At 55.1% G+C, this 27,825-nt stretch overlaps 2 protein-coding genes across 6 annotated transcripts in view; one reads left to right on the forward strand and one right to left on the reverse strand.

Moving 5' to 3' along the window:
• Positions 1 to 294: 294 nt before the first annotated feature.
• On the forward strand, positions 295 to 7,497 carry ARFGAP2 (ARF GTPase activating protein 2). Of its 4 annotated transcripts, none has more exons than XM_072617616.1 (17): positions 295 to 493; positions 663 to 781; positions 922 to 994; positions 1,513 to 1,644; positions 1,722 to 1,802; positions 2,091 to 2,175; positions 2,457 to 2,513; positions 3,241 to 3,282; positions 3,633 to 3,685; positions 3,797 to 3,933; positions 4,043 to 4,174; positions 4,599 to 4,727; positions 4,815 to 4,949; positions 5,195 to 5,321; positions 5,410 to 5,503; positions 5,596 to 5,714; positions 6,122 to 7,497. In XM_072617616.1, exons 1-17 carry the CDS (start codon positions 422 to 424, stop codon positions 6,140 to 6,142), a joined length of 1,608 nt encoding a protein of 535 aa, XP_072473717.1. In that variant the 5' UTR covers positions 295 to 421; the 3' UTR covers positions 6,143 to 7,497. The 4 variants fall into 4 exon arrangements, with proteins under 4 accessions (XP_072473717.1, XP_072473719.1, XP_072473718.1 ...); XM_072617617.1 differs by having other exon boundaries at positions 319 to 493; positions 5,599 to 5,714; XM_072617618.1 differs by lacking the exon at positions 3,241 to 3,282 and having other exon boundaries at positions 318 to 493.
• Positions 7,407 to 27,825, reverse strand: part of CSTPP1 (centriolar satellite-associated tubulin polyglutamylase complex regulator 1) — a 172,989-nt gene continuing 152,570 nt past the window's right edge. Inside the window, exons 4-9 of one of the 2 annotated variants that reach the window (XM_072617650.1) lie at positions 25,559 to 25,643; positions 14,989 to 15,074; positions 13,257 to 13,452; positions 12,295 to 12,404; positions 9,663 to 9,726; positions 7,407 to 7,722 (exon numbers count right to left, since the gene is read on the reverse strand). In XM_072617650.1, the coding sequence (XP_072473751.1) occupies positions 7,563 to 7,722; positions 9,663 to 9,726; positions 12,295 to 12,404; positions 13,257 to 13,452; positions 14,989 to 15,074; positions 25,559 to 25,643 (701 nt within the window). In that variant the 3' untranslated portion in view covers positions 7,407 to 7,562. Of the gene's footprint in view, positions 7,723 to 8,665; positions 9,410 to 9,662; positions 9,727 to 12,294; positions 12,405 to 13,256; positions 13,453 to 14,988; positions 15,075 to 25,558; positions 25,644 to 27,825 lie in introns of those variants that run through there. The other variant, XM_072617649.1, reaches the window with a different exon arrangement.

Raw genomic sequence — 27,825 nt, forward strand, 5'->3', positions numbered from 1 at the left:
GACCGCAGGCCTGGCCCCGCCCACCGGGCCGGCCCCGCCCACCGTCCCTACAGCTCCCGCCTCCTGGGCGTGCCCTTGGGCTGCAAATCCCGTCCTACGTCCGCTTCTCCCCGCGGTCGCGTTTTGGGACCAACCAGGACCCGTCCCGGCCCCCCCCCCCCCCCCCCAACCTCCGCCCCAATACAAACCTCGGATTGGCCCGGGTCGGGAGACTAGTGGCCTCGGAGTCGGCTCGTCGCGGGTTGTCGTCTCGCTCGGGCTGTTGATTGGTTCAGAGGAAATCACGTCATCCCACCCCATTCGCTCCCAGCCGGCTGCCCATTGGGCCGAGCGTGACCCCTCCCTTTTCCCCGCCCCCCTTCTCGCGGATTGGCCCTTGGTAGGACCCGTCCGTCGCGGTTGCATCTGGGAAGGAGAAAAAATGGCGGCGGAGCCGAGCAAGACCGAGATTCAGACTCTTTTCAAGAGGCTCCGCGCGGTACCGACCAACAAGGTGCGGGCCTGGGGACGTCGGGGCACGCGGGGAGAGGCCGAGAGGGGAGGGGGCGTCGTCGTGGTCCCTGGAGCCCTCCCCCCACGGCTCCGGCCCTGCCGGCGCCCCCGGGCCGGTCCCTTCGGCCAACCGTTCCGGGCCTCCGGCCCGCCTCCTCCGCTTCCTCTAGGCGTGCTTCGACTGCGGCGCCAAGAACCCGAGCTGGGCCAGCGTCACCTACGGCGTCTTCCTGTGCATCGATTGCTCCGGGGCGCACCGCTCGCTGGGCGTGCACCTGAGCTTCATCAGGTGGGCCCGGCCCGCCCCCCGAGCCCCAGCCCCGCAGAGCAGGCCTTGGAGCCCCCGATGGGGAGGGGGCGGGGGGCGGAGGGCCCCGCACCCCCAGCCTCCCCGAGGCTCTTACCTTCCGGGCCCGGGTCTCCCCGCAGGTCCACAGAGCTGGATTCCAACTGGAGCTGGTTCCAGCTGCGCTGCATGCAGGTCGGGGGCAACGCCAACGCGGTGAGGGCCCCCCCCAGCCCGCGGTGGGGGGTCTGGCGTGGGGGGGCGGCCGGCGCGGACTCGCGGGGGTTCAGGAGGGGCCCTCCTTGTTGGGGTCCAGGGGGGAGCGGGGCCGGGGGGCAGCGGGGCCGGGGGGCAGCGGGGCCGGGGGGCAGCAGGGGCCGGGGGCAGCGGGGGCAGCGGGGCCGGGGGGCAGCGGGGTCGGGGGCAGCGGGGGCAGCGGGGGCAGCGGGGGCAGCGGGGCCGGGGGGCAGCGGGGTCGGGGGGCAGCGGGGGCAGCGGGGGCAGCGGGGGCAGCGGGGCCGGGGCAGCGGGGCCGGGGGCAGCGGGGTCGGGGGGCAGCGGGGTAGCGGGGCCGGGGGCAGCGGGGGCAGCGGGGCCGGGGGCAGCGGGGCCGGGGGCAGCGGGGGCAGCGGGGCCGGGGGGCAGCGGGGTCGGGGGCAGCGGGGGCAGCGGGGGCAGCGGGGGCAGCGGGGCCGGGGCAGCGGCGAGCTGACCACCTTGCCCTCCCGGCCCAGACGGCCTTCTTCCGCCAGTACGGCTGCGGCACCAGCGATGCCAGCACCAAGTACAACAGCCGGGCGGCCCAGGTGTACCGGGAGAAGATCCGGCAGCTGGGCAGCGCCGCCCTGGCCAAGCACGGCACGGACGTGAGTGCGGGCCGGGAGGGGGCAGGGGGGCACGGGGCACGGGCACCGCCGGCTCCAAGGGGCCTCTTTCCCTCCAGCTCTGGATCGAGAGCGTGGGCGCTGCCGCCGGCCCCTCCCCGGAGAAGAGGGACCCGGACTTCTTCAGCGAGCTCGGCGGGGTGAGGACCCCCCAGCGTGGCCCGGCGGGGGGCTGTGGGACACCCCAACAGCTTTAGGGATCGTCTGGTCCTCGGCCCAGGGGAGGTGCCCGTCTGGTGGTGTTTCGTCCCCGGCCGGCAGCTCTGCCGTCTCTCCCCTGACACAGCCCCCCAAGTCTTTCCTGGCCGCCAGGGCGTCTGCCGCCTCCTTGGCCCAGTTTTCCTCAGGAACCTTAGATCAGGGTTGGGGGGGGCCCAGGAGTTGTTCCTGGGCTTTGCCAAGCTTGTGTGCCTGCACCTTCCCTTCAGCCTTCGGCCTGGGGTGTGCCAGCCTCCGAGCCTCAGGGCCCTGAGCAGCCACCATCCCAGCCTGTGGAGAGCAGCGTCCCCGCAGGTAAGGGCGGCACGGCTGGGTCTCTGATGCCGCCTCTGGAAGCAGGAGAAGGGGGCGGAGGGTCAGCAGAGAGGGAGGTTGGAGGGGAGACCGAGCTAAGGAAGATCCCTGGGGGGTATTGCGCCCTTGGGTTGGCAGCTCCAGCCCAGAATTCGCTAGGAATACGTCTTTACAAGTCACGAGAAACCTTTAGCAGTAACCCCAGAAGTTTGGGACAAGTGGCAGGGCAGAGAAGCTGCACGAGTGGGTCGGGCGCCTAACTGATGCCTTTGTGTCCACAGAACCTAAGCAGGGACCCACAGCCGACCTGCTCAGCACTTCTCCCAAAACCTCCCTGGGTGAGTGAGCCATGGGCATGGGCACCCAAGAGGCTAAGACTCAGGTTCTCTTCTGTGGAAAACTGAGCATCCGGGCCCTTCTGAGAGCTGGCTTGAGTATGACCCAGGTCGGGGGCAGCCTGCGTTGAGACCATCTCAGATCCAGCCCCTCTCAGCTACTGAGGATCCTCTGAGCTGTGCCTCTTGGGGGGTGTAGGAAGTGGGCAGTGGGCAAGCATACTGAGTCCTAACACCAGGTTTTCTGACTTCAGAGTCCCAATTCGATCCTTTGACCACACTGCCTCTTAACCATTTCTTGGAATTTCTGGGAATCCATAGTTCTCCTGGGCTGTTGCCTCCTTTCTTTGGGAATCAGTCACTGCCCGTTACTGGAGGGTGGAAGGGATGACCTTATGTTTGGTGTTAGATGGTGTCTTATCTGCAACATGCCTTTTCTAGCCCACCCTCTTTTTTAAGTTCCAGGGTCTCCTTAGGATGAGCTGATCTGTAAGGTCCCCATTTCCTTGGCGTGGGGGCTTCCACAAGTCCCACCATATTATGCTGACCCTTGGTGAGGAGGCAGGCGGGGACTCTAAAACAGGCTGATAGCTGCAGGCATGGGATTTCCACCCAAAGCTAGGCCCTCCAGCTTGTCAGGTTTTGTTGGGGGCTCCCTAGTGCGGGCCTTTTTCTCCAGTTGAGAACACTAGGGTGGATCCTGTATTAGCCTCAACTCTGTCTCTCCTAGAGTCCATGTTTCTGTCAGCCCAAGGGTCTGTTCCTGCCAGAGGTAATGGCTCCATGGGAAACTGTCCCTTCCCCTGCATTCCAGCTTCCTGCCTCAGGGAGCTAAGGATGGTGTTGGTGCCTGGCCCAGCCTAGCTACTCTTAGCCTTGGTTCAGGGACTGTGACTGTCCGTGGGGAACGGTAGAGCGAGGCGGAGATGCTGGGAGTTGGTAACCTTCGCTCATCTCTGTCCGCCTGGGCTGATGTTCAGAGCTCTGGGGGGGCAGCTTCTGCCGTTCCTCCCCTAAGCTGCCGTTTCCCAAAGCAGTTGCTGTGAAGTTGCATGCTCTGGTCTGAGCCCGAGCCAGCTTTGCTCTTGTGTTTGATCCCACCTTTCTGGTTTCTCATGGCAGAATTGAAATCCTCAATTATTGGCAAGAAGAAGCCAGCAACAGCTAAGAAAGGGGTAGGTTGCCCAGTCCACGAAGGCAGTGATCAGCTCCCCGCTGTGGGGATGGCCAGGGCGGGGGCTGACTTCCTGCCCAGCGGGCCTCGGTCACCTTAGACTCTCTTCTAGCTGGGTGCCAAGAAGGGGCTGGGTGCCCAGAAGGTGAGCAGCCAGAGCTTCAGTGAGATTGAGCGACAGGCCCAGGCAGCTGAGAAGTTCCGGGAGCAGCAGGTGGCTGAGGCCAAAAAGCAGGCTGAGGAGTCTGTGTGAGTGCCCCAGGGCCATATGTGGGGCGGTGCGTGGGGCCAAGCAGCCTTCCTCCTGAGGAGCCCGGGTCGGGGAGGGGTGATCACTGACCGAGCCTTCCTTCTTCAGGGTCACTTCCATGCGCCTGGCCTACCAAGAGCTGCAGATTGACCGCAAGAAAGAAGAGAAGAAATTAGAGAGCCTGGAGGGGCCAAAGCGGGAGCAGGCGGAGCGTCTGGGCATGGGCTTGGTGTCCCGAAGGTGGGGCTCCCTCGGGGAGAGAGGGGAGTGCAGACAGGGCTTACACGTTGGGGAATGGAAGCAGTTTAGCAGACAGGTTCTGGGGCCCGTCCCCCTCTGACCTCAGTTTCCTGTAGTTGCCAGATGAAAGGAAGCTGGGCCATTCATTGCCCAGATTCTTACCAGGATCAGCATGTGGTGATGTGGGCTCCTTAGCATGTTGCCCTTACTGTTTGCAGGCAGCAGTGTTACCCTGCGGATTTGGACCTCATCCGGGTAGAGGGCCACACTCACCATCTTTAGGGAACATGCCAGCTTGGCAGGGAACACGCATCCTGGCGGCTGCGTGTACTGTGAGCACACAGGAAGTTGAGGGCTGGGAAGAGCAATGAGACAGGAAGTCGTATCGTACAAGGGCTGATCCTCGTCCTGGTTTCCTTCACAGTTCTGTCTCTCACTCGGTGCTATCGGAGATGCAAGTGATCGAGCAGGAGACACCAGTGAATGCCAAGTCCTCCCGGTCCCAGTTGGACCTGTTCGATGACACTGGGAGCTTTGCTTCCGGACCCCCTAAGTAAGAGCAGTGGTAGAGGGGAGGTGGGTGTCCTTCTCAGGCTCTGCCGCAGCCTCCTCTGAGGACCTCTGCTTTTCTTTCCTCCAGGTATAAGGATAACCCCTTTTCTCTGGGAGATGGCTTTGCTTCCCGCTGGGACACAGACACCTCCTGGAGTGTGGACAGGATGGAGGAGAAGGAGCCCGAGGTGACAATCTCTAGTATCCGGCCTATTGCAGAAAGGTAGAGTGATCTCTAGGGCTTTGGGGATTTGGCAGGAAAATGTCAGCTACTTCCAGGCCTCAGCCTGCTTCTGTGGAAAGGTCCAAATAGCGCATGGTTGTTCTTGGTTCCTTGTGTGGCCTGACAAATGATCTCACACCCTTCCCTGGTCTAGGGGGAATTGTATTCGCCGGGGGCCCATATTCCTATGCTTTCGATAAAGGTCACAGGAAGCCTCAGGGGTGTTCCTTCTGTCTTCCCCTCAGACCCACAAACCGGAGAGAGGTTGAGAGCTGGCCATTGGCTGTGGAATCTAACGAAGCCCGTCAGAAGTTTGCGGGAGCCAAAGCCATCTCATCAGACATGTTCTTTGGGAGGGAAATTGATGTCGAGGTGTGTGAGTGGGTGCCACGGGCTGTGTCCTGGCCTGGTGGCCTCTGGCTCCTTCTCTTGTGGTCATCTGGCCTCTTCCTTCCCATAGTATGAAGCCCGGGCTCGGCTCCAGCAGCTTTCAGGTAGCAATGCCATCAGTTCTGCAGACCTCTTTGGGGAGGCAGATGGAACCCCTGGAACAGGTGAGGGGCAGTGCAGCATCTTTCTGGCATGTGGCCAGAGCTAGGGGATTGCTTTGCAGGCCCTTGGGTCACTCCTCACTTTCTTCCCAAAGCAGGAGTGTCTCTGGGAAATGTGCTCCCTGCAGCAGACATTGCCCAGTTCAAACAAGGAGTGAAGTCTGTGGCTGGAAAGATGGCTGTTCTAGCTAACGGGGTGATGAACTCTCTCCAGGTGAGCTGAGGCCAGGCCTGCTGGATGTAGGGCCCCCTGCTTAGGACTTCAGGGGCCCTCATTTGTTTGTGGAGAGAAGGAACGAGGACAGACGTCATGTTCCCCTGGATTTCAGCCTCATACCTAGACCAACCACCCTTCCCTTGCCCTGCCACAAAAGATGCCCAAGGGCATCCTTGCTTTTTCCCTGCATTGCTCTTACAGCCCTCCTCCGTGCCAGCGTGAATGAAATCAGGAGGCCTTTCTCCTTGGGGTGAGACATGGAGGTGTCTGGCCCAGGTTGGCTGCCTGGGATGGGGCTGAAACCAAGGGGAGGTAGCCCTAGCAGGCTGTTACCTGTCCATTTTTCTTGCTCTACACCCTGGTGCCTGGTGTTCCCCCCTGAGCTGTTGTTTCTTTCTCACCAGGATCGTTACGGCTCCTACTGAGCCAGGGCCCATGGTAGTGGTGGTGGTGGCAGCGGTGGTAGCAGCAGCAGCAGCAGCAGCAGCAACGAGAAACCTGTGTTCCCTTGAGCAGGGATGCTAGCCCCATGGTAGTTGTGGGGGATGTGTGTATGCGTGTGTGAGTTGTGCGCGTGCGTGTTGGTGTATTCACACCCGTGCTGGGGTGGCCTTGGGAATGCTAGGTGAAGGGAATGGTCAAATAACAGCCCCCTTCTCCCTTCCTGCTCCCTCGCCCCCTAGCCCTTTCCTTTCAAACACTCACCTCCTGGGTGCTAGGTCAGTGTCCCCTTCCTTCCCGCCCTCCCTTCCTTCATCCCAGCTGCTGCTCCCCCATGACTTGCTGTGCTGGAGAGGGAGAGAATTCTCTTAGTGTCTCCCAGAACCAGGCTGATCTCCACTCTGCTCCCTGCCCTGAGAAAGGGAAGGTCAGAGGGTCTCAGGACCTTTTTAGTAAGACTGGGATGTGTCCCTTTGGTCAGACTTGGTATCCTTGAGACCAGAGGGAATGTTTGGCTAGATCTCTTTACAGTCTGGGCTCCATAGGGAGGGACGGAGGCCGGCTTGGGCAGAGGCCCAGCCTAGTGCCAGCCTCTAGAAGACAGGCTGCCCCCAGGGGCGCTGGGAGGAGAGAGACCTTGCTTTGAGCTACAAGGGCTAGAAACTGGATCCCTTTGTCTAAAAGTGCTCACTTTTGAGCCCAAGTGGAGGCCCTTGTAATTTCTCTTCTGCATTCCCACCCCCTATTTGCACTAATCACTTCTGCCTTCACAGTGAAGGGAGGCCATGTCCCTTCCTCTCCCATCCTTGGCCGGGTGTGTCTGGGGCCAGGGGCAGCAGTTCCTTCTGTTTCACCTCAGGGCCTGGGGTCTTGACCAGGTGCTGTACTATGTGCTTTGGATTCCATGAAGCCCCACAGCACGGCTACTTCTTGGTTCCTTCCCACAGGTCTTAGCTGTGGTCCCAAAGTCTGGGGCAGGTACAGCCTGGGTCCACCTAAGCCCTCCCCCCACTGACTAGATGCTGCTGGGAGCCAGGGGAGAGCTGTGGAAGTGGAGCAGGCTCTTGGCAGAGTTCTGCTTTTCCTGTGTGGGTTGGGAGGCTGTGGTTCTCTACCCAGGTGACACTTAACGGTGTGAACCATGCCACTACTCTGTGATCACTACCACTGACCACAGGGCCATGGAGCTGCTCAGCACCATGGGATACTCTCCTCTTTCCCTCCCACTTTCCCCCAAAGGGACATGACTTGCTTTATGGACTGTTTGTATTATTTGGAAAAAAGTGGTGTCAATAAAGCCCAAGCCGGGCCCAAGGCCCCTCTTTGGTCTGAGCTGAAACAGTGTCAGTGAGTCCTCTGTCCCCTTCCCTCCCCACCTCCCACCCCTGGGATGCTACCAGCGCCTCACTCTCTGGACTCCCACCGACATGAGTAGGGCATCTGTGTAGAAGTGGAGGGCAAACTCTCCAGGGCCTCCAGCTTGTCACTCCTCCGGAAGCCGAAAGCTACTGCCTGATGGGACCTGTGCTTCTGGCAGGTTCTGTGCAGCCTCGACCTCACCACCCTGTTGCATGTAGAGGAAAGAGCTGGTATTAGTTGACTTTTCAACATACCAGCAGTTATATGGCTGTGGGGCTGGTGTTGCATAGCTAGGGATGGGCAAGAGGGAGGAGAGCCCAGGTCAGAAAGCCCAGAACCACCCAGTGCTGTTGGTTTTTCAAGAGAAGTAGCGGGGTGATATGGAGCTGTCTGGTGAGGTGTGGACAGTCTCAGTGAGCTTCCCTTGAAGAGACTTTGGAGGAAAAGAATGAGTGCTGCTGGAGTGGAGAGTGGGCTTGGCCAAAAGTGTGTGTTTAATCTGCGCACCTAGGAGGTCTCTGCAGGTAGCCGGGACGTAGCTGAAAGAGTTAGGGCCAAAGCAGGGATTAGATAGGGGTGAAATGGCCATGGAAAAGCTGCCTGGGCAGTTCTGCATCCGGGCACTTGGGGGCTTGTGAACTTGATTTTGCAAAAGGAACTGAACCTGGTGGGGGGGGGTGGGGGGTGTCCAGCTCCCATCACTTCCTGTTGGGCCTCAGGTCACATGGGCTGCTGGAGGTGTGCCTCTGTTCCCCCCAGTCCACTCTAAGGAAATCAGTGACCACTGCTCTTTCCACATCTTTTCTATGACTGGCTAAGATGGCTTCGCTAGACTGTACCCCGAAGTGGAGGGCAGAGATTCTCTGAGGTCTACCACTTCTTGTGGGAGTGGTCCCAAGGACCACTAGAAACAGCAGTGTGACATGAGACAAGCCCCAGTGTTTCTGGGTCTCAGTTTCCATGAGGGAGGGCTGTTGTGCCCCCCCCCCCCCCCCCCCATCCACCCAAGTCCCATGGAGATAATTAGACTGAAAACCCATATCGGCCTTTCAGTGTCTGGTCTGGGCTCTCCAGGCCCCATGTGCCACCCTCCTGGCAGCAGTGCCCTCCCACACTCCCTCCGTGCCAACGGCCTCAGACTCGTCATCTACTGGACACAAGGGACTTTATTATCGTTTCACATACTTCGCTACACATATTAAGACATAACAAGAGTTGAGACATTTTCTTAGGCCATCTTTCCCGCCCCTTCTCATTTCACCACTCCTGGTATTTATTCTGGATTGGAAAGTGTCACCGAGGATGACTCGGTATTCATTCGCTACTCTGGCCTGGCCCATCAATGCCCTAGGGTCAGTCAGCGCTTCGTGCAGTAAGGAGGGTGATGGCACTATCTTCCCCTAAAGGTCAGGTGGGAACTCAGTGAGGTGTGGGGCCCAGGGGACTGCCCCCCATCAGCAGATGGTACCAGGTCAATCTGCTGCCAAGCCGGGGCCTTGAAGGTTGTCAGCACCAGGCTGAGGGCGGCTTGGCTGTGTGCGTGCCAGCAGAGGGCAGTATATGACAGGTGTTGAGGAGAGGTAGGGGAAGAGCTTGCCCTAGGTGCCCAGCTGCTGAGTCTGGAGAGAAAGGGAGGGAGGGAGGGAGGGAGCTGGGGCCTCTAGCAGTGCAAGGATGGGGGCAGGGGATGCTTGTGCAGGGGTGCCGGGCCCTCCACGGCCTCTCAGGTCTCGGACTCCTCTGTCTCTTCGGTGGAGCCGTCACTCTCTGCATCCACTTTTCGGGGATGGTGGAGGGGTCTCCAGGGGGACCCCAAACGGGGAGAGGTCCGTGGACAGCCACCCTCTGTGCCAGAGGTGGTAGTGGTGAGGAGCCCTGGTACCTGGGCCATCCTGGAGGAGGGAAGAAGGCCTAAGGGCAGCAAGGTGCCTTTTGTTCCAGGGAAAGGACCTGGACTTGACACTTTTTGTCCCCTCCCCAGGAGGACCCGAAGGGATGGTCCCTGGGCCCCATGTCCCCAGCGGGCCTTGGATGCCCCAAAGCCTTGATGGCTGCCCAGGGCCAGTGAGGTGCAGGAGGGGAGGATAGACTGCTACAATAAGGAGGGTGACGGAGAAGCCCCCTCCCCCAGGCACTGACACTTACAATCTCTCCAGCTCCTCATCCATGGCTGGATCATGCATCAGGTCCCCTTTGTCGGGCAGAGCCCCTGGAAGACAGCAGGGAGGAGGGGGCTAAGGCTGAGAGGCTCACTCAGATTAGCCATTATCCTGGAGATCAGAATACTGGGCTGGGGGTAGGTGCAGCAACCACATCCTGATCCAGGGGCACTGGGTGGGCTCCTGAGGGTGATGTTTTCCACACCTGGGAGGAAGGGATTCTCCAGTTTTAACAGGCAGTCCCTGGGATCTGGGGAAGGAGGCAGGCCTCTGGCCCATGGCCCCTGGAACACGGAAGCTCTGAAGCAGTTGAGCCACAGTGGGGGGCTTTCCCTTAATGGCTTCATCTGAACAGTGCAAGGCACAAGCAAAGGACATCTGGGCAGCTGTGGCCTGGGCCTGTCCTCTATGACATCTTGTGGGGCTGGAGGCTGAATTGGGAGCGGAAAGACTGGGAAGAGATTAGAGGAAGGCTCTGGGAGTCCCAGGGCCAGAGGGACCACCCAGAGGGATGAGAAGGGCCAGGAGGCTCTGCTTTGAGTCTGGCCATTCGCTAGCTCTGGGATCTTGAGCACAATGACTCCTCCCCAGCCGTCAGTGTCAGAGGAGAAGGGCAGCTTTGGGAAGCTGGAGCTGAGCTGAAGAGGGAGGGGAGCCACAGGATGTGGTCCAGGTCCATGCCAGAGGTCAGGAATTATCCAGCTCTGTTCCAGGAAACCAGGGTGGCCAAACTTTGGTCTAGCAGGAGTGGTCAGAGCATCCTAGACTGGGAGGGTAGGCAAGGCCAGGCAGAGCTAGTGCTCACCCACCTTGGATGCTGAGGGCGTGTGGGCAGAAGAGGGGCTCTGGAGCCACCACTGGTGGAAAGGAAGGGTTGATGGGGGCCCAGGCACTGGAGGAATGCTTAGTGACCCTGAGGAAAGGGGGAGTCCTAGAGAGTCATAGGGAGCTGCAGTAACTGGTAAGTCTCAGAAGAAAAGCTCTCCTATTTCAAAGGCCCTGGTGAGCATGTCTGGACCACTGAGCGTGCTCGATAAGGTCCTAATCCACTCTGCCAGCCTGCTGGTGTATCACACTGAAGCAAAGCGGGGTGGGGCCCACACTTCCTGCACCTGTCTTGCTTGGATGATCCCCTCCTTGAGAGCAGCTAGCTGGGCTCCCAAACCTACTTGGCCTGCACTTCGGAAGCAGCTGGGATCAGCGAGATCGTGGGGGCAAACCTGACCTTGTAGCACTCTGCTTTACTGCGTGGTGCGGATAGTGTGTTTTACAAATTGGTAGTTGTGCCACCCTGCCTTGAACAAGTCTGTCAGCGCCCGTCTGTTCAATGGCACATGTTCATGTCGTGTTCCTGTGTCACCATTTGGGAATTCTCCCAACATTTCAAACCTTGTTATCACTATCACATCTGTTACATGGCCTGTGATCACGGATCTTTGATGCTCCCACTGAAATTGTTTTGGGATGTCACGAATCGGGTCCACACAAGGCGGTGAACTTAATGGACACACGTGCTCTGACGAGCCGTCGCCTTCTCTCGCCCTCTCCTCGGGCCCTCCCTCCTTCCCTAACAGTGGAGAACATGACCTAAGCTTAGTTATAAAGCAGCAGCGGGGTTCCACGGAGTGTAAACTGCCATCAAACAGCAGTGCATGCTACAGAAGAGGCAGTGCATGGGGCAGACCACGGCTGCCTTAGTTTAAGGACGTGCCCCAGGCCCCCCGGAGCGCTCAGGAGCCAGCAGCATGGAGGATCATCACGTGCTGAAGGCTCAGAGGATGCTTAGCATTTTTTAGAAAAAAAAGTCGAAGTTATGTCCATTGTTTCTCTAAACATAATATGGCTGCACACTTAACAGACTTCAGTGGAGACTAAACGTAACATTCATGTGCCCTGGGAAACAAAAATCCGTGTGGCCCGCTTTACTGCCATATCCCCCTTACTGCCGTGGTCTGGCACTGACCCTGCGATGTCTCCGAGACATGCCTGTGTTTGGGTGCCCGGCTCAGTCTAAACTCATGATGCCCCTCAGGGGACGAGGACACGGGCACCCCACCTATCCAGGCCAGAACTAGGTTTGGGGTTAGCATACCAGGAAAAAGAGGGGATCAAGAGAAAGGCTCAGAGACCTCGCAAGTCCTAGCAGTCCTACGCAAGACTGGGGGCCCCCACCCCCAAATCCTTCTGGCAACTGAGACAATTGGCAGTGGATTTGGGGCTGGTAGAGGGCCAGCGCCAAGCAACCCAGTCACTGAATAGGGAACATAAAGGGAACTGGATGGACCCCCACCCTGTTTTCTTTGCTCCCCTAGAATGTGTAGATTTTTTTCTTACTGAGAATGGCCTCCTTTGCCAGACCTTAGCACTGTTTACAGATGAGATTCTTGTCTTTGATATGTAATCTCAAGAGCTGCCCGGCAAACAGCTCGGTTCTGCTCAGTGGGGGGCTCCTCCCTCTGCTTTGAGGGGCTGGGTGGCAAGGCTTCTGTGGGGAAGGGCTGGGGACCAGGCTGTCACCAGGGGGGAGGGGGCCCTGGTCACGGCTCTCCTGAAGGGCCGTGCTCCTGCCTCTCACTCCACAACAGGTCAAGAATCAGACCCTGAGTGGTCTGCCTTACCCAGGGCTTGGTTGATCCCATGATGTTTGGAGAGTGCCACGAGGAAGCCATAGAAGGTCAGTCTTTGGACGTTGCTCAGGACTTCTTTGACAAGAGCAGGAGGGGGGCAGCTGGAAGGGAAGCAGCCGGGCTGTACCTCTGCCTGAAGGGCAGGGCAGGGCACGCACCCAAGATGAGGCCCAGGACACAAAGACTGGGCTTTCGTGCTTACAAGATGCTGACCAAGGAGGCAGTGGGCAGAGCACTGGTCTGGGTGGAAGGAAGCCACATGCCCTGGCCCTTCTCCAACACTTCCTAGCCATGACTGTGCAAGACACTGAACCTCACTGTACCTCAGTTCCTCATCTGTAAAATGAGGGTGCTGGACACAATGACAGGTCTCTATGGCTCTCAATCAATGACCCCACAAACTAGAATAGGAGGGGGGTGATGGCAAGCCACGAGGGGAAGCAGCTGCTAGCCACTGTTTGGGCCAGAGTGAGCAAGTCTCCAGGCTGGCCATGGCTCTGCTGGCATGATCTCCAGGCCTGGAGCCGGCTAAGATTGCCACCTTGTACATACATACACACACATGTATACATATCACACACACATACATGTGACCTTAGCTTGGCCATGCTCGAAGGGTCTAAACTTCTGCCCAGGGTGGGGGTTGCCCAAGGTGATGTGAATCTTTGCAAACAAGCCAACTGGAATGGTTTTCAATCAGTGTCTAGTTTCCCTTTACCCCCTGAGCCTGGAGGCCCCTGGAGGGCCCAGAGGGGGAAGCAGGGAGGGGGAAAGTGTCCCAGCAGCAGCAGGGACTTCCTTCTCCCAGCTTCCCAGGGTCCAGGCTGGTCATCCCAACACGCCTTTGTTCCAAGCCCTTGATTCTTCTCGTGCAGGCAAGGGTTGGCATCTCTTTGGGAGGGCAAATGCGCATCACTCTGTTCTCCAGGCTGAGCAGGGCTCCTTCCACTCACCTATACTTGTGGCGGTCACATAGGTTCTCCAGGTACTGATAGAAAAGGGACGCTTCTACTCCCTCCAGAGCACTGGTCTCACTCAAGGCAGGCCGCTGACGATGCTGCCCGCTGGATGATGTTGGCACTATGACCGTGTTGGGGTTTTTGCCTGTCAGCAGGTCCTGATAAATGGCAGCTACGCTCTCCAAGAATTCTGGGGAACCAAGGGGAAACTTGGCTCAGGCTCTCTTGCCATGGATCTGACCATTGTCCTCCTCCTGGGTTCTTTGGCCCAATCTAATGTCAGCCTCAGTGTCCGGTACTGCCCTATGTTCTATTGAGGTCTAGGGATATGATTTAATAGAAAAGAGACTTCACACACCTTGGAATGAGGTGAGGTGATGGGGACAGGTCAGTGTGAGCACCCCAGCCTCACAACCTAGGAGTCGTCCTCAGTATCTCACGCTCTCTCCCCCAGGATCCAAGCAGCCAACTGGTTGTTTCTACCTTTGTAATATCTGTCCTACATGCCCCCTTTTCTCTTCTGATATTGCGCCACCCCCTGCCCCCATCCAGGCCCTCATCTCCTCACCTCTGCATTACTGCAGTACCTGCCTCAAATCTCTCCCCACTCCAATCCAGCCGCCAAAGTTTGTGTGGATCATGTCAGCCTCTCTCTCCTCACTAAACCCTGTGACCTCCTGTTGCCTTCAGGATAAAAGGTGAGAATCCCCTGCTTGGCTTTTAAAGCCCTTCCAAAGCTGGCCCTTCCTCTCTTTGCTGCCTTATTCCCCTGCACATAGCCTCCAAGTCAGTGGTATGTCTCTCTCGATGTTCCTCATACAAGATGCTCCATCTCCCAACTGTGGCCACTTTCCTGGCTGCCCCTGCGCCTGGACTTCTCTCCTTCCTCTTCTGCACTTCCGAGTTTCCCGTTACCTCACGTCTCAGTTAAAGTCCTCCCTTTTGCCAGAAGCCCTCCCCAGCGGTCCTCAATGTTAGAGGCTTGCTTCTGAGCCCAAGGCCTCTTATTCACACGCGGTGATGTGCATGCTGTCCCTCCGGAGAGATGCTGAGCTCCAGGACAGCACTTAGCAGAGAGCCCAGCACATAGCAAGAACTCAATGAGCACTTACTGACTTGACTTGTCTCCTACTCCAAGGGCTGAGAGCTGCAAAGAAGCAGCCAAAAAACTATCTTCCTGTGGCTAAAAGGGCAGAGAAAGCAGCTTCCTGCTTTTGGGGCAGTTTTCAAGTCCAAAGAAGCTAGGGCCCATGGCGGGCTACAGCTGGCTGGGAAGGTGGGTGGGCTTCCCAAGATTTCCCTTTGTTTATTGATGGAGTTCATTGGAATCAAGTGTGTTTAGGGACCTGACCAGCAATTTCAAAATCCAGCTACCACTCCAGGTGTGTGTGCATGCGTGGCCTCTTCTTGGGGTATGGAGGCCTGCTGCATGAGGGGGCTCAGGGGGACATGGGACCATGTAGTTGGGGCAGGGGGTCAGTGAAGGTGCAGACACTGGAGCTGTTAGGTGGCCTGGAGGCTTTACGGTTTCTGCTCAGCCCATCTTGGGAGAGGAGGCTCCTGGGAGTGGACCCCACAGCCAGGATCTTTAAATTGCTCAAAGAACTGGCAAGTCCTCTAGAACCTTGTCAGAGTGTGCCACAGACAGGCAGGGAAGAGGGGAGTGCAGGCCGGGCCTCCCCGAGCCTGGTGCGGGGGGAGGGAAGCAGGAAGGACCTCTACTTACCAGAGTAGTAGAACTGGATCTGAAAGGCAAAGAGGAAATCCGAGAAAGCCATGAGGCAGTCCATGGCGTCATCCATGAGCACGATCCTGGGGACAAGGAGACCTACTCAGGCGACAGCAGACATGACCTGATCACAGGGGGCGTGAGCACCACAACACTTGGAATGGGAAGGCATCCTGCTGCCTGCCTACCCACCAGTCCTGAATAGGTGACTTTCTGTGTGGTGTTTTATGTACATTGTCCCATGTGATCCCCAAAAGCCTCAGGTCTCCCAGACACCGAGCCTCCCACTCTAGATTGTGATGTCTGGAATGCATGGCCCTCTGTTTATGCACATAGCTGCCTCTCCACAGCCTATCTTACAAGTGGTCACTCAGATTTTGTCTGGAGACCCCTGGTGAGAGGGAACCTGCTACCTGCCAAGGCATCCCATTGTTTGGAAGATACTCCTCATATGCATGAAGGCTAAATTGTTCTCGATTCCCATGTCTGGGCTTAAGCATCGTTCAGCGGAGCCTTCCACACAGCTCCCATGTTCCCCTGAGTCTTTCCTTCTCCAGGCTAAACATTCCCAGTTCCTTTAACCACTCCTCTTATGGCATGAACTCAAGGCTCGTCACCACCCTCATCCCCCTCGCACCCAGCACAATGGAGCTAACACTCCGGTTCTGTCTGACCAGGACACAGGATGGGGCCTCGTCTCCCTCATTCTCCTTCTTAATGCAGCAGGTGATACCGTCACTACATCCTCCCATCTCTAGGCCCCTATGTCTTCTTCAGATGAGCCCAGTCCCACAGCCCTCGTCTTGGACGTGTTGAACTGATTTTCTGAATCCACATGAAAAGTTTTCCATTTGTCTCTATTAAGTTTCTGCTTATTTGTCTTGACCCAACCTTGGAGCCTATCCAAGTCTTGGATTGGATGGTGACTTTTCCCTGTTGGCCATCACTCCCAGCTCTGTGTCAGTGTCCTGGGTGCAGGTCTCTGGGGCCTCCATGGGAGACCCCCTTCCAAGTGGATGGGGAACCATTCATGACTCCTCTGTGGCCATTCTGCCAGTTCCAAATCCAGCTACATTATCATCCTGTCCACATCCTTCCATCTTTCTCACAAAAATACCCTCCCAGCTGGTAGAGAGGGTATTGGCTGAGGGGAAAGATGGGGGGATGAGGGGAGAGAGTTGTCTTCTAGCTCAGACAAGGATTCCTTTCAGATCCTTCAGGCACAAATCCCTTCATTCTGAAGAGAATCATTCAGCTCGGAGCAAACACAGTTCATCAGGATGGGCAAAGGCAACAGCCCAGGGGCTTCAAGTGGCTTTTGGATGGAACATGTCACAGGGCCAGTGAGGTCACATTACACTCCCAACCTGGACGTGGTGAAGTATGGAAGATGATGGTGAGGCCTGATGTAGCAGAACCACTTACTATCTGTTAAATGCTCTCTATCTGGGACAGAGAAATACTGTCTACTTGGAGTTCACTTGCTATCCTGGTGATTTAACCTCAGAGGCCTTAATTCCCTTCTCTATGAAAGGAAGCAGCTGGCCTGGTGGAGTGTCTGCATGACCTGCGATGGTAGAGAGAAGCTGGTGGTAACAGAAGGAAGGGGCCAGGGTTCTAGGCTGGGCTGGGAAGAGGGAAGGGTCAGCAAGGTCAGAAGCCTGATGCTCAGGGTGATTGGAATGAGAACGGACGATGGCACACACATTTTGCTTGTTTGCGCTCTCTATGGGGAATGACCTTTGGCTTTGAAAGGAAGACAAAAATGACTTCTAGGGAGGGGAGAGCCAGGATCTATGGGGCGATAACAAGAGAGCACCTCGATGCTTTGGAGACTTCATGTCCCCCAGCCCAAGTGAACTCCCACCCAGGCTCCCGGAAGAACTGATCTACGTGGTGGCCAAAGCCCTGTCCCAGATGTCTGAAAGGCAAGGGGGGAGGGGCAAATGGGAAAGGTAGCACAGACTTGGGGAAGAGAGATTTGAGGGGACCCAGGGGCTGGCCCTAAGTATTTTAAGAGCTGCAATGGGAAGGCTGGACTCATGGTGCTTAAGCCCAGAGGTTGGAACCAAGAATCAAGAACCAAAAATGGGCAAAAGCTGCAGAGAGGTAAACTGAGACTTGATATATAGGAGACTGCCTAACACTGAGCTAACAGAGCAGTGGGATGCCTAGGCAGGTAGAGAATTCCCTCCCATTGGGGGTCTCTAAGCCTGAGCTCGATGCCACTTGTTCTGTTAGGGCAGAGACCATGGCTAGTATCATCCTTTTCTACTTATGTCTCAGCTCAGCCCTCATACTTCACGGATCTTCTTTCGTCCCTTTGTTCCCTGGGCCCGTCAGTCTTTTCTGGGTCTCTTCTAGCTCTGAGGCTCTATCGGTGTCTGACCACATGATTCTCTCCAGTTCTAGGCCAGCTCCCAAGCCTCCAAAAACTCAAGCTTTCGTGGAAACCTCTCCGTACCCTCGTAGTTACCCGTATGTCTCTGATAAGGGTCTCAGGCCAGAACTTTAGGAGGACCTGGGTTTGTGCTAGAACTCCATGCCCTGACCCTCCTGCCTCTTCCCCACCCCAGTGTACACCTCATTGAGCCTGTTCTCCCCTTGCTCCCCTGGGTGGAGCCCCCAGTGCTGGGAAAGGCTTCCTCTGATCTAAACTTGGGGTCCTACTTTTTGTTTTCTTTCTTTAGTGCTTGTTCTGTGCCCCCTTGGGCCATAAACCTCATACCTGCTAACAAGATGGGGTCCTGCAGAGACTCCACCCAGGGCCCAGTGGGTTCCAGTGGGCAGCAGTCAGGACTGGGGACAGAGCTCAGGTCCTCTGTCTCCACTCTGCCAGGCTGTCATTCCTGTCAGGTCTCTGAACTCCAGCATCTGGCTTCTTGGAAACCCCATCCCTCTTGGTTGTTGGGCCCAATACCCAGGTCTATCATCATTTCTCATAATTCCCAAAGGAAAAGGCTGACTTTCTAAGACAGAATCTACCTCTGATCCTTACTGTCTGCATTCCCCTTCAAGGGTCTCAGCTTCCTCTTCTACAAAATGAGGGCTTTGGCTCAGATGACCTCTCAAGCCCCCTCCGAATTGGAAGAAATCACCACAGAAGGGCCTTCTTAGGTTTTCAAGGCAGGTGGTGCTGTCCAACAGTGCCACAGGAGGGAGCCATTGGTCCTTGCTCCCCTCCATTGGGTCCTGACGAAAGAACACTGGCTTGCCTTATTGGGAAAGGACGAGAACATGGGGCTGGTACCAGTGAGATAAGGTGAGGGGTGGCAGTTGCTACTGCTGCTGTCTGTTTTTCGCCTGTCTTCATAGCTGCGGACTTAGCACAGTCCCTGGGGTGAGCAAGTGCTTAATCAATGCTCACTGCCCCAACCTGCCAGATGGGCTGACCATCACTTTTGTCCAGTTCTAAACAGGGACAACATGGCCAGGGAATAAGAAAGAGCTGGGCAAATGGCCCAGTTTCTGACCCATGGGGAGGAGTGCAGAGGGGGAGCTGAGGTTCAGCAAAGCCACCTCCCAAGGCTGGCACTGCTCACAGGCTGGCTCAGGAGGGAGGAACCACCACGTCTATATTGGCCAACATCTCAGCCTTTGACTCCGCCGGCCAGCCAGGTGGAGCCGGCTTTGGGGCTTCTGGAGCCCTCCCTCCCATCCTGCTCAGGTCCTCTGACTGCCTGGAGCAGCAGGGCTGGGCAGCATGTGTCACGGTTGGGAGGAGCACGGGGCTCAGCCAATCTCGAGGCAAACAAATGGTTTCTGGGAGGAAAAAGCATTTGGAGATGCTGCACTGCTTCTGTCTTACTTATCCCAAGTGGGGACTTTCTCCTCCTCTTCCTATCTAGAGCAGTGGCCTCCATTTCTAATTCTCTCCAAGAAGCAGCTTTGGTCGTCACATTAAGGCCCTGGCACTGATGCCAATGTAGAAGCCACATTCCTCTCCCAGCACCAGGTCTCCTACTCTGAGCATGGGAGTGGAGCTGACCCCTTGTGTGACCTTGGCCACTTAACTGCCCCCAACCTGGCTTTCCTCATCTGTAAATCGAGGGGCATCCTCTGAGGCTTCTTCCAGCTCCAGAACCAGGGGGGAAGGAAGGGACAACCTGCCTGGTGGCATCACCGTTTCACCTCGCCTGTGGAATGGGGACAATTACATCAGGAGAATTTCTTCTTCACAGGACTGTTGTATGGATCAAATAAAATAATAAAAAAATGAGTAAAGCTGAAAGCACAGCACGTCAATTATGATGTCCTAGAAGCTGAGCAGCATTTCTGACTTTAAGTCAGGGAGGTGCCAGGTTTCCTCCCTGCTCCTTGGGCCTTACTGACTGCACAAAGCTGACTAAGGCCCTTCCCTCAGGCAGCTCCCTGGGACTTGGGGTCGGCAGAGGGATTTACACATGGGGGATTCCCTTTTCTGACCGATGGCATCACAGCAAGGCTGTGCTTTTTGGATGGTGCAGGATTGCATGTCACCCATGGCCCTGGGTCACTGGCGACCAAAGGCTAAGTTAAGAACCATCAAACTGGTCTCATACAGAGAAAGGTGCTCCTTGCAGAGTCTCCCATGGACACAAAAGTCTTTTCTATGTGGCTGCTTCCTGGCTTAAACAGACTTTCCTACTTGGGTGTCTTAATGAAAACTCAGAGGAACTTCGGGAAGCCGAGAGCCAGAAGGTGCTTGTCACTGTCTCACACAGTGTCTTCAGACTCTGGCCTAAATCTCTGCCCACTGAAGCATCCCATCCCATCCCCTAGGATTTCGTGCTGCTGAGCCCAGGCAGGGCTTTGGAGGAATGTGAGGGGCTTTCAGCTGTACCCCACTGAGCCCTGTGAGTGTGTGCCACCCTGGGGACAGAGCTTCCTTTAAGCTCTACTCAGATCTCCTGGAGAAGAGGCAAGGCATACGGGTTGTTTTTGAACACACAGAGGCTGACTGAGCAGCCCTCCAACCAAAGGGCCCCTCTTGGACACGCCAGCTGCTCTTGACACCCGGAGGAACACAGGCAGCTTCCCCTCCTTCCCTCACCCCAGCTTTGATGTGGAGTCAATAGGGACGGTTGCTGCCAAAAGGCATCTGTACAGACCTATTGGCTCATGTGCTGCTCCTCTAGCACCCTTCTCTGTGTGAGGGAATCAGGGTTTTGGGGGAGAATGAAGACATACACACATGCTTCTCAAGAGACAGCCATGCACTGGGTGGGTGCTGCTGTCGCCAGGCTAGGAGGCTAAACAGAAAGGTGACAGTCAGTAGTACTGGGCTTCTTGGAGGGGGCTGCCTTCTCTCTTTGCCCTCCCTGACTCCCTATTACCAAGCTGGGCTGGTGCTGGGCCAAACAGGTGCCAAGGCAGCCAATGCTCCCAGTCTGATGCTATTTCTTGCCAAGTCTCTCATGACTCAGTGATCTGTGTTATGGTGGCAGAGTTCATCTCCACTTGCTATGGATCTGACTCAAGGAGATGGAGGGGGCTTCTGAGGGGGTACCTTCTACAAGCTCCTGGAATGGCAGGAAGAATTAGCCCTGTGGATCAGGGCAGAGGGCCAGTGTGCCAGAACCCACAATCTTAAGGGTTAGAGTAAAAGAAGACCAGCCATTTGGAGCTGGAAAGGGTTATCTTTTCATAGATGAGGAAACTAAGGTCTGGGGAAGACGATGACTCTCCAGTTCAGAGCCATATGACCCTAGTCTCTGGTCTGAATTCAGGTCTTGAATCACATATTGCCTCCGAGACATTTCAAACTAGATGGCCCAGAAGCTCTGCCCAGGGCCCCACTACCCACCAGTCATCTGTGTTGGTGTTACTGGTGTCACCCAAGCTTGGTGTCATTCCACTTCTCAAATCAGTGGCTCAGTTCTGTTGTTTCTACCAGCCCAGATTCTCTCCAATCTGTCCCCTTCTCCCTCCTCATAGAGCCACCATCTTGGTTTGGAGTCTCCTTCTTTCTCCCTAGGGTGATGGTGATGGCATCTTCTCCTCCTCCTGCCTCCAGCCTTTCAGCTCAGCTGCCAACATGGAGGTGTTAGTTACCCTGCCACTCCCTACTTGCTAAACTCTGGCAGTTCTCTAACACTTCAGATCAGCCCCTCTATTGGACCTTTACAGTCCTTCACGGCTTGCTTCCAGCCTTTCTAGTATTATTACAATACATCACTCTCCTTCATACCCCTAAACTGCCCTTACCGACCTTCACATGGCTCTTCGGCTCTCCTCGCCAAGGCCTTCACTGGGCCTGGAATCCCTAGCTAGCTGTATCAGTCCAGTCTGAGCACCTACATTTTTGACTTGCCCAGCTCCTGATGCTTCCTCCCACCCCTCCCTTCCCCCCAATCATCTTCCATCCCTCTTTGTATATATCTATAGATGTCCATGATGTCTCCTGAGGACGTTAAGTCCTTTGTTAGCAAGGACTGTTTCCCTTTTGTCTTAGTTTACTTGGCACATAAAAGTGCTTAAGAAGTGCTTCTGGACTGATTTTGCCCCAGTGCTTTCCCTTCTCTGATTATATTTTCATGGCTATCACGCAGAAAGTGTCTACAAAGTGCCTATCCATTGCCTGGCCTCAGGAAACTTACTGAGCAAACCTCCTAGGCCCAGAGCTGCTGAGAGACTTCTCTCAACCTATCAGAGCCCTCAGCAAGAGATGAAATTGCTGCTGGGCCCTGTCCTGCTCCTCAGAGAGGGAAGAGAAGGGGCCAGTGTGCTGGCATCACATCTCCCCAGGAAAACGTTCACCTGACTCAGGCTCCTCTGGGAGCCCAGGTCTCTTGGGCTTTGCCAGTTCCAAGGGCATGAGAAAGGCCCTAGTGAAGTGAGTGAACCATGGTGGGAGGAGGGAGGCCACTCTGCTCCTCCTCCTCACTTGTCCTGAAGACTCCCTGTGGGGAGAAGCTCCAGGTTTCATCCAGTAGGGAGGAGGTCCTTGGCCAGCAGTTTGGTCCCCAGCCACCTAAGCGAGCTGCACCTGGAGCACTTCATGCTTGGGTATTAATAAAGCCACCCCGCTGTTTGCCTCAGTCATTCTCTGTGGCATTTTCTGCCCTCTGCCCTCCTCATATTTGTTATCACTGCATAGCAACAGCCCATATACAAGCAGAGCCCAGTCAGGAGATCTGCCTCATTCTTCTCTGGCCTCTGATGTCTTCAGCTCTGCCACTGAAGGGAAACAGAGCTTTGGAGAAGGCCAGGAGGCCACTGTTTGGGCTAAGTCCCTGGAGTGGGGCTAGGAGGAGGAGCTCTAAGTGACACTTATGTAAAGGGCCTGACTCCACCCTGGAAGCCAGGGTGGACAGCTCTAGGAGCATCCCTTCCCACTTGCCAGGTGTCACACTTGGCCAATGATGCAGCTCGGGTCTTTAGGTTCCTGTGGGGCAGAACTTGGCCTTTATGTGCTTGTTAAGTTAAGGCCCAGGCATGAAGGGTGTAACAAGAATTTCTCTGTTAACACTGATGACTCAGGAGGTAGCTAAGAGTCTGTCAGGCTCAGAGGGGAGCCCAAAGGACCACAGGCAGATGGGTGTGGTTCATGCCACTGCATGGGGGAGATAGACCTTTGAGAGGAGTCGGGTTTTGCAAAGGCCAAAGGGTCTGCCTGGAAGCAAGGTCATAGATCAGGAGCTGGAGAGACCTTTGGGCCGCCCATCCAACACCTTCACTTCTGCAGGCCAGTAGGTTAGGCATCTCCCTTGCCGAAGTTCCTGGCAGTTGCCGCCACGCTTGGACTTGAGCTCCAATCCCCACTCTCTTTCCCCCTACTAAGCATTGTGAAAATAAGACTGAGCAGGGGGATGACGTTCCCTGAAGCTGGGCTGATAGAGCTGGTTCTGCTGTGCTAACATGTCCCTTGTGGAACTCAGGGACCTCTCACTCCACCGCTGGAGGGATGGGGATTGTGGAAGTATAAGGCTTGTGAGCACTGGAGGAGGGGGCATGAGGGGCTGCAGTGACTCTGGCCATCTGAGTCTGAGATCCCTTAACCAGCAGATGTGTTCACTGAATGGATGGAGGGAAGAGGTGACCACCCCACCTAAGGCAAGGTCCTTGATGTGTCCAAAGGTCCCTCTCCCACCTGCTGTTCTCAGGCCCGGCCTGTGTTGTTAACAGTACATACAGCCTGCAGATGTGCAAAGACTGTCCCCCAAATGGGGCCTCTGGTTTATAGCAGCCTTGTGGATTAAATTCCTTGACACAAACATCATCCCAGACTGAAGCCTCCTTCTGGTGCATGTCCCCAGGCTCCTGGGACCCTCTGGACATAAGTCTACCAGGGCAATGGAGTTCTCAGTTCTTGTAGACCACCTCTTCTGGGAGTTAGGTGCAGAATAACAACAGCCAAGTAGCTCTTCAGTCACATTTCCCCACCTTCTCACACTAACACCAACTGGAAATGGAGTGGGGAGGATAGGAAAGCCACAGATGTACAATTCTAGGGACCACAGGCGCCCATCCAAGGAGAATGGGGGGTCATGAACCTCTGCCCAAGAGTGATGGTCTCTCAGGAGGATCCTGGCATGCCTGACTCACCCTTGTCACTCCCCCGATGTTGGCAGATGCCACAGACACAACTTGGCTGCAGGGGCTCCTCTGATCCACACTGGGCAGTCTTTCATCCCATTAACAAACTTCTGGGTGTGGCAAACAAAAGCTCCTTGACAGAGCTGGGGTCACTCCCAAAACCCACTAGCAACGGTGCTGAGGGACACTTGTGGTCCTTGACACATGCTATGACTAGCCTAGTCCAACCAGTGGCAAATAATCCAAAGTCCCTGGGTTCAAGGTCTGGCTCTGTGGCTGGGCAAGTCATTCTCAGTCTCTGGCTTTTCATTTCCACATCAGTGAGAGGGGTTTGGATGAAATGATTTTGTTCTATGTTCTATGAGGGTCTGGGCAGCAGGGAACAGGTAGAGGGGAAGGATGCAAACTAGTGGTAGCTGGTAGTAGGAGAGGTTGCTGGGGTAGCACCCAGTCTGCCCCTCCCATGGAGAAAGGGGGAAGAAGAGGGCACCATAGGCTTGGCCAGCAAGGACAATAATGAGGGTGTGAGTTAGACTGGTGACAGCCAATCAGAGTCCTGCCCTAATACTAATTAGGTACATGTCAAGGGTCAGGTTGAGGATCTGGGCTCATTTCTTTACACCAGCTCTTAGACTAAACTTTTCCAGAGAATTCCTCTTTGAGTTGGGTCTTCCTCAGCCTGGTCAAAGCCCAAGGGAAAATTGTAATGGTAAACTGGGGGACAAATCCATTCTATTGGTATATGAAGTGGCATGTATATTTTTTTTTTCAGTTTAGAAGGGTCCAGGGCTCCCTGGCTAGTGCATAACTCAGAAATGACAGGGCTGGAGGCTTTGGTTTGGACCTGTGCGCTGCTCTTGGAGAAGACATTTCCTTAGAAGTGTCCTGGGTGTGTATAGAGAGAGATGAAAAAACCAAGGTGTCTAGAAATGATTCCAAAACAAGTCTTCTACATGGCCAGCAAAATTAGCTAGTCACGAGTTGCCAAATGGCCTGCAGCAGTGGGAATTCCACTGGGATCTGTGTCTGGCAGCATGAGACCTCCTGATTTCTTGAGTAGGAGTAAGTCTTTTGGGTTTGTTTGTTCATGTTTCAGGAGGGCAGAACCCTGGGAACCAGAGTCATGAAAAGGAGCTCCCAACAGGAGAAGGGCAGCCAATTGAGGTGGGGGGTCAAACCATGGCCTTATGCCAATCCCTGACACTGTGCATACAGATGCACAGAGCACACGAATAGACACAAGGCCCAAGAAAGCTTCTGGATGGACATGTGTGTATCCATGTGGCATACACACATACATAGACACACGCACTCACACACACACATACACACACTCACACACACACACATCTTCCCAGAGGTGGATTACTAGGGAGGCTTCTGAGAGACACAGACTCAACTAATCTGTCATAATAGCATAGAAGGGGGAATAAGGGAATGCTTTCAGGTTAAGTCTTTACTCAGAGCATGCGTAGCTTTGCCGCGTTTCTATCTGTTATCCTAAATCAAGTTTTATACTTAGAAAATAAAGATTCCCTGAGGCATACCTCAACTACTTTGTTTTGTCAAAAGTGTTAGAGACAGTACAACCAATTACAGGGAACTGGAGTTCCCAGACTTTTCCTGCCAAGTCCTTCTGGGAACTAAGTCTCTTTCTGGTTTAGTAGTAAACTAGTAAATGTTTTTCTCCCCTCAAACCTCATCGATGCTTCACCACCTCCATACTTCTGGTCCGTCCCCAAGTCCTCCTCCTATAAACCACTGCCAGCTCTTGTGCCATCCTCCCTGGAGGTTCTCCTGTCCTCCTCAGTTGCTCCTTTCCATGCCTGCTTCCAGGCTCATCCAGACCCTGAGCTCTACCACAGGAATCCCAGGAAAGTCTCAGGACCACTTAGGAAAGTATGGCTACAGAGTATTGGGGGCCTCTCCTTCCACTGACCACTTCCTCTAGGGTGGCTCTGCTCTGAGCCTAGTCTCCACCCAATTTTCACCATTTGGGGTCCAGCTGAGAGCCCTACCATACAGAGAGAGCCAAGGAAGTTCTGCCTACCTAGCTGCCTTCTGAGTAAGTTCCAGCGGGAAGTCTGGGCAAAGTAACTGTAGCAAACAGTGGTATTCCTTCATGGTCAGCAAATCTGCAGGGGAAACAGAAGGGAAAGCATTAGATCACCCTCTTTTCATGTTGCCCCCTTCCCAGAATGCCCAGAATGCTTTTCAGCATAATTGCCCTTAAAGAAAGATCAGAAGGGTTCGCTCATCAGTAAAATCTAGGGCTGGGAGTGGAAGTTAGAGGTTCCTGCTGGAGGGACCTGGCCTGCAAAGGAGGCAGATCAGAGCTAGTGAAATCTACTGGACTGGGAAGCAGCGGAGTGAAGAGAGGTAACGAGGGGTGCCTTGAATGTCAGCCTCTGGTTTTACTTGTATATAAATATCTGGAAGAAGGAATCATTTCAAAGCTGGATAAATGTGCTGAAATCCACTGGCACAGTAACAGTCACCACAACATGCCTGAGGATCATGCACACACCATCTGCAAGGAGTCTTGAGGCCAACTGAATCTTGCGATGTATGGGGCATGGTGGGGGTCAGTACAGAGCAGAACCCACAGTTTATTACTTTGTCATCCAGCATGGCGGTGGGCTGGCCTGCATAGAAACAGGGTCATCCTATTCTAGGAAGAACAGAGAAGAGATCCAAAGTATACAGGGGAGGCAAGCGAATGATTCACAATGGAAAAGGAACTGCCTTGTGAGAAAACAGCCAAGGAGAGGCTCTGTGGTTCAGCAAGGAGACCCAGAGAGGCAAAACCCAGGGAGGCTTATGGGATCCCAAGGGAAAGGAAGGAGACTGATGCTCAAAAGTTGCTTGCGATGGCATGTTCTCAATCCAAAAGGCTGTATGTAGATCAGCCCGGCAGAAGCAATTTGTAAAATTTCTCTTAACAAAAATATTTCAACTATGGAAGGAAGTACCAGTAGGAAAGTGAGATGCAAGTGACACCAAGCAGTCCCAGCAGGGAGCAAGGCAAATGGAGGGGATCCAGAGGGCATGGCCACACTCTGGAGTTGGAGATGAGGATCAGAGAAGGTTGGCTTCTTTGGACCAAGTTAGCCCAGGCCACAAAAACCCAGATTCCCTTCCCTGGCCAGTTGAGCTGATGATTTTCCAAGAAAAACCCATCAGTCCCTAGGGATAGGTTTGGGTTCCTACCACTGTTTCATCCAAGCTCAGTCCAAGGTGGGGGCAGAAAATTAGCCTAACCACATCAACACGGCCAGCAGTACCAAAGGAACAGTCTCGGCGTCAATGTCGGTCAAAGGATCATGGTGGGTTTTGTGGCCTTGGCCTTGGCCATCTGAGTGTGCATTCTCTTCAACCATCTGACCTCGGGCATAGCCCAGGAAGGTCGCCTGGCCCTTCTGTACCTCCCAGAGGGGAAACAAGAAACGAACAGGGTAAACACAGGTTCTCTTTGTTCTCAGTGCCCGAAAGGTGTCGACTCTGCTTCTCCTTCCAAGACACCAAGGAAGGAGGTGTCAACAATGAAGGTGAATAGTAGCAAAGATAGGGCAAATTTTATACTGCAGATTACTAGGATACCACATATTTAGACATAGTAATGGTAGCATGTGTAGAGGCAGCCTGGCCAGTTGGATGTTGGAGTTAAAAACACCTGGGTTCGAATCCCACCTCTGACATTTCCTAGCTGTGTGTGCTGGGCAAGTCACTCAACTTCTGTGCCTCAATTAATTCTCTAGGACTTATCTACCAAGCCATCCTACGCTAAAAAATCACAAATGCTTTGGGTACTTGAGTAATGAGTGGCACTATAGGTATACCTGAGGTGAACATTTCATGGCTCTGTGACTTCAGTGACCTAGCTCCCAGTCCTCTTTATTGCCTTAGTGGATGAAAAGTTCATAACCCTGTGGGCAGGCTGGGCCTAGTTGCCGAGTCCCTTTGGATGGGGTGTTCGGACAAGAGAACCTCCATTTGTGGGTTCGGCTACACTCCATGCCTTTGTCCCTTGGCATGACCTGCCAAAACCCAAACTCCCCTGGGGTATTCTGTGCCTAACCCTAACCCTAAATTCACCCTTCACCCTTCACTAATGATTCCCTTTGGGTTCAACATGGAGAGGATCTCTCTCCAGTATGAAGGCCCACGTAGGGTTAGTTCCTGCTCTGACAGCACAGAACAATGGGGAGAGGCCTGGACTTAAAGGCAGGTGGTCTGGGTTCACATCCTGGGAGATCCTGGACAAATTACTTAACCTTTCTAGGCCTCCGACATTTCTCCAACACCAAAGATCTCAGA

Source organism: Notamacropus eugenii, chromosome 6 (assembly GCF_028372415.1).
Source record: "Notamacropus eugenii isolate mMacEug1 chromosome 6, mMacEug1.pri_v2, whole genome shotgun sequence".
Lineage (NCBI taxonomy): Eukaryota > Metazoa > Chordata > Mammalia > Diprotodontia > Macropodidae > Notamacropus > Notamacropus eugenii.